At 38.7% G+C, this 12,346-nt stretch overlaps 1 protein-coding gene across 1 annotated transcript in view; it reads right to left on the bottom strand.

The window, feature by feature from the left end:
- Positions 1-12,346, bottom strand: part of TLE1 (transducin-like enhancer of split 1 (E(sp1) homolog, Drosophila)) — a gene marked incomplete at its 5' end in the record, with an annotated part of 68,167 nt that overhangs the window by 25,205 nt on the left and 30,616 nt on the right. The window contains one exon of the mRNA XM_010013488.1: positions 4,332-4,536. Within this exon, the coding sequence (XP_010011790.1) occupies positions 4,332-4,536 (205 nt within the window). The remainder of the gene's footprint in view (positions 1-4,331; positions 4,537-12,346) is intronic.

Genomic DNA, 12,346 nt, shown 5'->3' with positions numbered 1-12,346 from the left:
AGCCCACAGTATCTCATTTAGCCCAAGTTATAATACAGCACAGACAACTCACTAAAACATACAGAAGTGACAATTAACTTTATGCTGATCATTACAGCAATTAAATAACAGTCCTGACATCACATTTGTCCTCATGGTTCAACTACACCTGGTCCCAATTAACATTGTCTCCTAGTGCTGGGCTCCTTACCCCTCTCACTCCCTCATCCCCCAAAGACACAGACACACACTTGCTCTGTGCTTTTAGCCATTCACCGACTCACTGCTCATTCAAACCAGCTGCACCCACCTGCCATTACAGCCAGTTCCTACAGCTAACTTGCACTTGCCCTTGCCCTTACCACCGAGCAGGGCCACTGCATTTCTTTAACCACTACAAAGGACCTAAGCAACACACACAAGTGCTATCTATGGACATCCATATGTAGACAGGAACAAATGCAATCCCTTGTTCAGTAGGTAAAACAGGATCAAGTCTAGCATCCACAACACACCAGTTACTCAGCTGTACCACAGCTCATTGTCAGGACTCATTGATAGGAATACACTGGACATTGGAAGAGGGACCAGTGTTTTTTCTACCCACCCCCCCTCTACCGCAAGGCACAAGAAGATCACACTCAAAGTTATTCAAGTCAAGAATCATTAACTTTCATTTGTTGAATAAGCTCCTTGCAAACACATGTCAACAACCCAAAACCTGACTTACAAAGTCAGTAAGTTTCATTTTAAATTACCAGTGATGGAAAGCTATTGACTTTGCCCTCTTTTTGCCCACCATTTTAAGTTATATTTAGACTACTTTGTGTTAGGAGCAAGGAAATCTAAAGCCGAAATGGATTTGAATCACACTCCAAACTGACTCAATAATCAGGAGACATTAACAGAGAACAAGGCTTCTGCTGATTTCTGTACTTTCTAGTTAGTGTTTGTCAGAATCAGGGTATCCATGAAAATTTATACCAGACCACGCCAACCCTTTCATCCTTCATCATTAACCTCATGCTGCTTTGTATCAGCTACAAACTAAACTGCATCACAGCATCCCATAGCTCTTTTGCATGGGCAACTCCTGCTAAAGCTGGTTTGTGGTTTGCACCCATAAAGACTGTAAAATTTGACTTATTTTTAAATTGACAAAGCCAACAAAAGATATAACTGATTAAGGAAACTAAAGTTTATCCATTACATGCTATATAACAGAAAATACTACTTTCTTCACAAAGGCCAAGAAGCATACATGTGCTACACTGAAGTGTACCCTACATTTTTATATAGTGCCTTTTATGATTACCCTCTCCCCCCCACTTAGAAGAATTAAAACACAAAACAAGAACAACTTGCATACACTATCAACTGAAAACTAGCATTCAACTGCACATGCCCCTTCCTCAAAGACTGGAAGAACAGGACAGAGAGCTAAGGACAGAGAATATATTACTTACTGCTGTAAAAAAAAGATATAGTCATATAATTTAATTTTGACCACATAATTGTACGGATGATACTGGAAGGTTACACTGGATACACAGTAATACCAAATATCATGGTTAATTTTAGGTAACCAACAGATAGCATGGGGTTTGGTGCCCTGGGATAACGAAAGCAAGCTCTTGTCAGGATGTCTAGAAGCACTATTACACTTAAAATATTACTCTGAAAATCAAACCGATCTTACTTGGGTGACCCAAAAGTTGTAAGCTAATCTGCACAATCAGAGTCTACTGCTCAGTTGGAATCACATGTAATAATTACACAGACCTGCTGGTATGTCTTGTGTACTTGTGAACAATTTTACATTATGCTTAAAAGTATATTTTACATTAAAGACAAATCCATTAAAAATACAAGACAAGGAGCAAATCATTCCCAGCTGATCATTTTAGCCACAGATTTGAACTTGATGATCGCTTGAATTATGATTCTTTCACTGAAGATATAATTTAATGTTAAGCCAAGATTCTAATGCAACACTGTATTGAAACAAATTAACTTTCAAGTTCACCTGTATTCACCTACCAAAGTTTGATTTAATTATAATGTATTATTCTCCACCAAAAAGAAACTATGGCCACCACAGTGTAACACCCTGAACTCAATACATCCATACAACAAAGTACTTCCATGAAAGAAAGCCTCAAATTGTTTAAAGGTTACTTATTGGTAAACCCAGCATAAAAAAGCCTACTAGAGACAATAACCAAGCAATAATGAGCTACACCTATGGAGACAGAGTAACTGCAGCACCAATTCTATGTACTTTAATTAAATAAAACTGACATATATAGTAAACTAAGCAAATGATATTACCAACCTCCCACGACACAAAAGCTACGTTTAACTTTTGACAGTTCACCTTCCAGTTCACCTCCAAGGACCATTCTCAGCTACAGGATTAATTCAGGGTCTGAATTTCACAGCTCTGTGAAGCATCTGATCTTAAACTCAAAAACCCTTTAGCACAGTACATGATAAACAGGACAGGGAATGATGGGAACAGCAAGGACAGAAAAATAATAACCAAAGCAAAAACACAAAGCCATCACCTCCCACATGTGCAAGCGTGTATACACATGGATACAAACACACCTTCCTCAGCTCTTAAGAAATGCTGTTGAGAATCCTGCACTTGACTAATATTATTCAGAGAAATATATCCCACTCAAAGAAATATGCCCGTAAGTCTGAGAATTCAGGAAAACCCAGCTTAAAATTATTTCCACAGTTACACTATTATTAATAACATTAAGCAAGCAGAAATGACTGCTTATTGCTTCCAGTAAATAACTGTCAAGCCCTATTACAAAAAAACAAAAAGCAACAGCAGAATTCAAGTGTCTAATACCATAAAGATACAATAATTTTTCCTAGTTCTAGTCTTTTCTAACTGAGAAAAAGAAACAAGAGCCCAATTTGTTACTTGAAATAATGTGAAAGTTGCCATGCTTATCTCCAACAGATTGATATAACAGTATCTCTCAAAACACAACAATATAAAACGCTGTAACAACGTAGTTCTTTTGCTGATTTTCGAATAAGATTGCCTTAGATGAATTCTATTACAGCTTATGCATAAAGGGGGAAAAGGTACTACTATGGAAGTTATACCAGAAGCACAAATTAAGCAGTAAAAACATTAGTATGGCTCAAACAGATTCAGTTAAAGAAAATACTAGGACCAAACACCCAAACACCGTCATGACACATGAATTTTAAATTTCTCACCTGTTCTGCAACATTAATTCCTGAAAATCCTACAGGAAAATCTTAACTCTAATAATGTTACACTACAATCTGCAGTTAACGTTCTGTTTGAGTTTCAGCTTCCCCCGCATCCCCAATAAACAAACTAAAGTTCAAGCTTCCCCCAGATAATTCTCCTCAGACACAATCCTGGTTCATACAGTCCTCCAAACAAATGACAGTGTTCTGCATTAACCAAGAGTATCTTAACAGAAAACACATACGTCTAGTATCATGAAACTGACTAAAAGGAAGATAAAACAGACAAACAATGCAAGGTTTTATTATTAAATTATGTAAAAGTGAAAACATTACCAGGAATGTTGGTACTTACTGTGCCTGGCTCTCTGTCTGCTCCCGCAGTAACCAAGAAATGCACAGACATGCCCGTTCAGACACAGAGGCAAGAACAGAAATAAAAAAGGGGGGAAAAAAAATTAGAACACAAGCCGCAAACAGTTTTAAAATGGCTTTTATTTATATAAGTCATTGCACATTCCTTATACAGTGATTTCCTGAAAATTACAGTATTGTGTAAACATGATTTACAGTTTAACCATACACAAAGCCTAGTTTTATTTCATGACAGAATAAATTATTTTCTTTTCAAAAATTAGTCAAGTGCAATTTTGCCCAATATTTGAGTAATTTAAGTCTATGAAATTAAAGTAACAGATGCAATTATCTAAACTTCTTGTTTGAACACATTCACTTCAAAATTTAACTTCTCATTCCCCCTACCTTCCCACCCACCCATTTAACAACATTACTTTCTCTTAAAAAATTACCCATTATGCAGTTTAACAGTTTTCCACAATATGGTGCAGGCCACTCCTATTACAACTAAGCATTAACCAGGATGCCAAAATGCCCTGCAAACTATGGAGCAGGTGACACCTAGTGATCCCCATTTAAAATACTGAAAAATTCCAAGCTGAATTTTGCTTCAGTAGTATATATGCAGACATTTTTAAGTTTGCCAACAGTTTTTTCTCATTCTATATAACTCAAAATCTTTAGAGATGCACATAATTTGCAGCAATGCGCAAATGTGACAATGTCCTAATCAGGCCTGCCATGCCTCTCACCTCTGTGGTGGTCTGCATCGTGATGCTTCTTGTCATCTTTTATTGCCAAGTGAGACTGCCCACCCAAAGCACTAGAAAGGGCAAGAAGACCAGCACTGCTTCCGAGTGGGGGGATTCCTGGAGGCTGGAGTCCTGATGGATGCGGTGTTAGAGGCACTGGAGGTCCATGGCCATGGGAGAGATGTTGAGCCTGCAACTGCTGCTGCTGTTCCCAGTGGTATCATCATCCCCAGATGAACAACGCACAGCACATAGATTGGGAAGGAGAAGCAAGAAGTTTGGTTAATTACCAGGAATGAACAGTGGATTTTTATCAGTTGTTTGTTTGGTTTAAATTTAATCTCTCCCTTCTGTCCCTGCTATACACATACTGCATTACGTTACACACTCTGCTCGTGTCCCATGAACCAAAAAAGGCTAGCTGCGTACTTGTTCTGCAGCCAAAGGAATAGGTTCAACTACCTGTAGGTTGTTCCAGGCAGCTACTGCCTGCCACAGCCTCATGGGTGACAAACAGCAGCAGCAGAAAGCCCAAATACCATTCCTTTTCTACAGAAAGGAGTACCACTACTCTGGGAAAAAAATAAGTTTCACTGGCAAGACTGATTCAAACTCACATCCCTTTCTTTCCCTAATCTGGAAAAAGTAAGTAGGTTTTTATTTTGAATATTAAAAAACTAAAAGACACTGCTCAATTTCATATTTAGAGTAGTTAAATGTATGTTTTTTTCTAGCCAAACTTTTTTTGGGAAAAAAAAAAAATTTCATGAACTGACACTGTGTTTATGAACCAACTGTAAATTTAAAATCCAGGTATTCCAAATAGCGTCAATAAGGTCATGGAACTCCCAACAAAAAACATGGTACTAATGAATTAAAATACCCCCACCATCTGTTTCAAAAGCAGCTTGCAAGATCAGTATCATAATGGCTAGACATACAACCATGTAACCAATCCGGCAAAATAACCTGTAAGCAATTTTAGAAGCAGTCCTTACAATGAAATGTCTTCCCCACAGTTTAAATATTAAGATATTTTCTAGTTAAAGCTGTTACAGCTTTATTAATATTTTCTAAGTTCAGCTAACCATTTGTCACAAAATGCTCAGCACAGATTTATCTAGAAAATTATGCTTCAAAACAATATTTAGCTTAGCCATAGCTCCACTTTAGTCTGCTACAGGTAAACAGATTTTCTGCCCCTTTCCTCCTCCCTTGTGCCTGATCTTATGAACAGAAGACAGAACAAACCTCTCCACCTTGGCCATGTTCCACCATCCCTCTGATGAAGGTAGGTACCATGAAAAAAGCTACAGTACCACTCAATTTATGGGATCAAAGAGAAGACAGATAAGGAAACGTCTGGACAGGATGAGCTCAGCTAGACATGAGTCTGACCTCGTGAATGCTAGAGGTCCTGTAAGAGCATGAAGAATTTTTACAGTACTGCTGACAGCTACTGAAATCATACCTAAAGCCCACAATATTTCACAAGTTACTACAAAATATAACTCAATCCAAAAAGTATTTTACCTGCTGCCGTAAGTCCCAAGACTCTTCAAGACAAGCTGTCAACAATATCTGCATAACTTCTGCTGGCATATGAATGACTTAATTTATTACTATTTATATAACTACTGTGCCCTGCACTTTAATTTCCAAGACGTGACTTGAGCGGTTTATAAATTTATGTAGACACAAGTGACTGACACTGAAGAACTCTGGACTAGCCCCGGTAATCCTTCACTTTCCTACTATTCCAACCGTAACACAGTCATCATTTACTTATTTTTGATACACAGTACAAATAAGATTTACCACAATCCCTTTAGGCAATTCTATAAACCTGCAAATTTACCCAATCTCTCACACCCAGTATCAGGACTTTCTCTTCATATGCTGCATAAAAAGCCTTGCTAGTCTTCACTGTAATGCATACATCTAATCGCTATTCTCGACAACTTTTCAGTATGCTTAAAAAGCAAGGTAAGAAAGAGATATTTCTTATTCTTCTATTTTAATGTGTTTTACAAACCCAAGAAGTAACATTTTGAAGGAAGTATTAAGAATTATCTTTATGTGAAGTAGACCGCCTTCTACTAAATCAAGCAGCAACTGCTACTGAAACTTCATTTAACTGAAGAAGTATCAGTAAAGAGCACTGTGAAGTCTGAGAGGAATGCAAGGTTTGGGGGTTTTTGTTTGGGGTTTTTTTTCTTCCAGCTTTTAAGGAAGAAGACAACATCTCTCTTCTCACTTTATGAAGTATAGACTTTATGAAGACTGTAGTGGTTTCCAGCATGTTTCCTCAAATCAGGAAATAAGCTGATATTTTCACAGGCTCTCTCAGAGAGACAGTATTTCATTTGGTTTTTTTCTCACTGATGGCCTTAAGCCAGGTCAGTCATCTGCACTTTAGCCATGAGACAACATATATAAGCAGTATTGTACTGCATTCATGGCATCAGTCTTACTGGTCCCCAGATGTACTATCACACTGGATTACCTGGTTGTGGCATTCAATTTTGGCTAAGAAGAAAATGACATTTATCCCTTCCAAATTGGTTTTGCAGAGAAAAACTTCCTCCCTTCTCCAACAGTGACCTCACATTAACTTCTGCAGGGCATGGGAAGGTCAAAACAGGGAAATAAAGTTAAGCTGTTTCCATTCGTGTCCCTACCCCTTCAGGAAGCCTGTGAAGATTGCCTTTATTCATGCCTCTTGCTTGGTTTAATTAGCAAACAAGTTAATCTGCACAATTTCAGGAAGCATAGCTTAAAATCTTCAGAAATCAAACTGTTACGGACATGTTACCTACAATTTCCTTGGCTCTGCTTTGTAGCTTACACACAGGGTATTCTTAAAGACCCATAATTGAGGACCAGGCTAATTCCCTCTAAACAGGTTCTGAATCTGAAAGAACATGTTGAGAAGAGCTGTGTCCTGTTTCTCTGATGGCACTACATACCAATGTTAGGGAGCAATGCCCAGTGTAAGGTGTAGAAAAGAATATGAGAGATGCAAGTGGAAATGCATCACTTTGCATAACATTTTTGCAGCTTTATAAAAAGGTTACTGATGGTAGCAGAGAAAATGATACCCAAAAATGGTTAAATATCCATTACAATAAACAGACTTAGGATTGAAAACCTGATCATGGTCTTTTAAGTCAACAAAGATATATTGTGATTTAACGTTTGTTATCTGAGACTCACTGCTGTTTAAAACTGAAGAATATTGATTGATTGACATATATTACCCACTCATAATAGGTTTAAAGTTCTCCGTAACACATAAACATGGCCTTTTCCAGATGTTCATGAGTTTTTTATTTAAAAAACTTGAATTTTACGTATTCTTTTCCTAGAAGTGGAAAAGGGAGTATGTACTACCCACAAAGGAAGAGGGATAACAGCAGCACTGATCAGATGTATTTAGTAACTAGACATTTGCCATAGTAGATCCTAGAAACAATTATGTTATGCATATAATCACCTTCCCGTCACTTCAAAGACACTAATGCTTACTCTGTCACCTTTTAAGAGCTTAGCAGCAGTGAGATATAAAACAGACTAAGTTGGCAGCAGTATCATGGTCTACTAGGCATGTTCATTAGCAGTTAATTAAAAACTAGACATCTGCCATAAGAAATGTGCTCAGAAAAGGATGAGTAACAGGTCTGTCTTACTACCAATTATTATCATTACTTGCAGAGCAACGGCTGTGTCCACTTTCAGAGGGAAGTGGGAAGGTAGAGGAGAGTGCAATGGTGCATACATAAGTGACTGCACTGAGATAATTAGCCATAGCAGTGATTTTAAAAGCATCAGCAGTTCACCCACCATTTTGTTGCAAAACCAGGAGATCTTCATACTTGCAAAAGCAAATTCAGCTTACTATACTGTCTAGATGTAGGTTTTCTTGCCTTAATTTTTTTTCCCAGCATCCCTCTAATCAGACCACAAAGACCCCAAAAGCAACATATGAAAAACACAGCACTTGCTTTGCTGAGTGAGCATTTCCTAACAATTTTTAAAGCAGTACAGTTTTTTACCTCAGCATCCTAGGTAGTTTCCGGATAAAAAGAGCTCTTTAACAAGGCCTTAAAATTTGCAATTAACTTTCAATCTCTGCCAGAAATCTCTGCCAGAGACAAAATAAATCTTTGTGAAACAAATTTCCTGTACATAAAACAATGGCATACCTCCTTTCGGCTCCTTATCAAGATCAAGCATGAGCTCCTACAATCCCACTTCCCACCTTAAAATAGCTCTGCTGAGGTCACAAACACCTATGACTTACTTAAAAGTCTAGTTTTGAATTCCTAGCACTAAACAGAACATTATTCTATTTTTCAACAGATGTGTGATGTGCTATTCAGTATCTGTTGAAAAGCACCAAATTAAAAATTCAGATGTGACTGTACATGAACAGTGGAAAAAAGGTTATACCTGGTCCCAAAGCACAACAGATGTCTTCTCTTGTGCCTTTCTAAAGAAATCTTTTCATCACTAGCACCAGTAATACTATCAATAGATTCCCCCAAGTTCCATAGAAGTGTTCTGAAAGAATACCTGGCAAGCAAGTCATTTAGAGACCTAAAATTTGAAGGGCATGATTTCATGTCAACTTCTGTAAAACTAAGAAATATGATTTTGTTAAACTCAAATGGGCGGAAAGCCATGAGAGAAGAATATTTATTACTGTGTTCAATTTCATTGTCATATCATCTCTTTCCCAAAGGGAAATCAGAGGTTTTTATTTTCTTACTTAAGTAGCAGAAGGAAGTGAAAGCCTGTATAAAGTATCTATGACCAATGAACATATGAGGGCTAGTGTCTGATCACATACGAGCTAGCCAGCAAAGCAATAACCTTCTCCCTCACTGGTTAGAAATACTTACAGAACCAACATTGCAAATGTAATCTTCCAAAAAAGGAAAAAACTCAAGATTATGGTCCTGTTGGATCCAGTCTTCTTCCTCATTCTAAAATAACCTGAAACCCTGCACACACCATCCACACTAACAACATGCAAAACTAGCAGGAGTAAACTCATTTAGACAGTTTAAGCCATTAATTAAAACTCGCATTTAAGTTTCTGTAGGTATGTATTTTCGACAGTATTTCAGTTACCTGCAAGAACATGCTGCGGGATGACAACCAATCACCCTGAAGTATACATCCACATTCTTCTACAATGGCGTGACTATACCAGTGGGCAGGGGAAGAGCTATAAGCATCATCTACTTAGACTTCTAGAAGGCTTTTGATATGGTCCTTAACAACATTCTTGCTACACAGCTGGAAAGATATGGGGTTGATGGATGGATTGCTAGATGGCTGAGGAACTGGCTGGATGACTACATCCAAAGAATCAATGACACTCAGTCCAAAGCATCAAAGGCTCAACTTCCCTGTGGAAACCAGTAACTACTGGTGTTCCTCAAGAGTCCATAAGGGAATCAACACTATTCAATTTCTTCAGCAGTGCTATAGCTAATAGCATTAAGAGCACCCTCAGCACGTTTGCAGGTGACACTAAACTGAATAGCACAGTTGATTCACTTGAGAGAAGGAGTGGCACCCAGATGGACTTTTACAGGTCTGAGGAGTGGGACCTTCATTATGTTCATGTAGATTTCATTAAGTTCAACAAGACAAGGTTCATGCACCTAGGTCTGGGCAATCCCCAGATTGTGTAAACCCCAGAAGTGGGCAGCCCTGTGTCCACTCTCTGGAGAAAGACTTGGAGGTACTGGTGGATAAAAATTTGCACATGCAAAAGCAATCTGCTCTTGCAACACAGAAAGTCAGTCATATCCTGGTGGCACCCCAAGAAGTATGGCCAGCATGCTGAGACAGATGCTTCTGCTCCTCTACTTCACTGTTTTGAACCCCAACCCCGACTACTGTACCCAGTTCTGGGGTCCACAGTGCAAGAAAGACACAGACCTGCCACAGCAGGTCCAGAGAAGGTCCACAAAAGTAATCAGAGGGATGTGACACCTCTCCTACAAAGAAAGCCTGAAAGAGCTAGAGTTGTTCAGCCTGGAGAAAGAGAAGGTGCCAGGCAGATCTTACTGCAGCCTTTCAGTATATAAAGTGGGCCTACAAAATAGATAGAAAGAGACTTTTTGTCAGAGCCTATAGTGACAGGACAAGTGGAAACAGCTTTAAACTGAAAGAGGTCAGGTTTAGATTGGACACAGTAAATTATTTACAGTGCAGGTGGGGAGTCCTGACAGACACCAAGTTGAACATCAGCCAGCAATATGCTCTTGTGGCAAAGCAGGTGAATGGCAACCTGGGCTGCATTATAAGTGCTGCCTGCAGTCTGAGGGAGGTGATACTTCCCCTCTACTCATCATTGCTAAGGCCACACCTGAATTACTGTGTCCTGTTCTGGGCTCTGCAAAGAGACAGACATACTGGACAGCATCCAATGATGCGCACAGAGAAGGCTAAATAGTCCCAGCTCTGCTCAGCCTGTCCTCATATGCAAGGTCCCTTAATTCTGTGTCCCATCACTGGATGGCCCAACAACAGGGCAAAAAGTAATGGGCACAGACTGCAACATAGGAGGTTTGTCCTGAAGATCAGAAAGCACTTTTTTCCTGTGATGGTGCCTGAGCACTGGCACAGGTTGCCCAGGGATGGAAGTGGTAGAGCCTCCCTGCTTGGAGACAGTCAAAAGCCATACAGACATGGTTCTATTAAACTGGCCCTAGGTGGTCTGACTTGAGCAGGGGGATGGACCAGATGACCTCCAAGGATCCCTTCTAGCCTCAGGCGTTTTGTGATTCTGCAATTGTTATTGCTTACTGTTTTCTCCCCATTTAAACATGTTTTAGAAAAATGAGAGTCAGCTGCTACTATCATTGCTTCATTTTCTACCCAGTTCCTTTGAAACATCTGTGTTTATTTTGTTTCCCTACTTCCTCTTCTTCTAAATGTTCAGATTTTATTCTGACAGATGGTAAGCTACACTATACCACAGTAAACAAACCTGAAAGTGCACACTGCTGCATCTCTAGCTGGTGAGCAGAAAATGGAGCCTTTGTAGTTTTGTAGAAGTTATTTGAAAACTATCCATTATGAGAACAAACCACAGTGCCTTAGGCACAGAAAGAGAATGCCCTCAGAAACAATGAAATAGTGTCTTCAGCAAACCTCTTCCATCTATAAACCATGTGAAATGACGTTGTACTACAGAGATTTAAGTCCACAGGAGGACAGTAGTGGCAAAAGCTATCCCAAGCAATATACTTCATATACATAAAACTTGTGTGGCAGCAGCATGATTATTTAAAGGCCCAATTGTCTCACAGGAAAAATCCTGTTTCTTTTTCATGCTTTTTTACAGAAGATGCACAGTAGAGTGTCTTTAGGTCTTACCATGTATTTTCCACTCCCACCAAAAAAAAAAAAAAAAAAAAAAAAAAAGACCAACACATTAGCAAGTTTTTTACTCTGTACAGAATTGATGTCAAAGCAAGTATCAAAGTCAGAAAGAAGAAAAAAAAAGATAACTTTGTTCTTCATTATTATTTTCTACTGTGGTGATCTGCTTCAAACTAATGTTAAATTTTTGAACAGAAGGCTCTTCAAAGTTTCCTGCAGTTCCTGTTTCCACTTGTTCAAACAATTCAAACCATACTAGTAAGTCTCAATTGCACATGAACTTTTTTGAAGCAGTTAAGGGGTTGCATAAATACCCTCACAAACCAGAAGACCAATGCAATAGTGGGATAAAGGCAGCTTCCCACACACACACTCCCCAAGCAGTCCTTTTCTCACAAATTAACTTAATCTCTACAGCAACTGAAATGAGGCTGTGAAATTGTATTTCACTGCTCTGCTGATACCAGGATTGTAAGAACACTAACAAACTAAGACCTTTTGCCACCTTATCTACTAAAAAAATAATCAGATGCAAGACCCTCAGCATGTCCAAAGCACTCCATGAAGCTACTGCAAAACAACATGAAGTTTACAGTTCTCAATTAGTCTTT

Source organism: Nestor notabilis, unplaced genomic scaffold, assembly GCF_000696875.1.
Source record: "Nestor notabilis isolate BGI_N333 unplaced genomic scaffold, ASM69687v1 scaffold23374, whole genome shotgun sequence".
NCBI lineage: Eukaryota > Metazoa > Chordata > Aves > Psittaciformes > Psittacidae > Nestor > Nestor notabilis.
The sequence above is the reverse complement of the archived record's forward strand: the minus strand, read 5'-3'. Positions and strand labels throughout refer to the sequence as shown.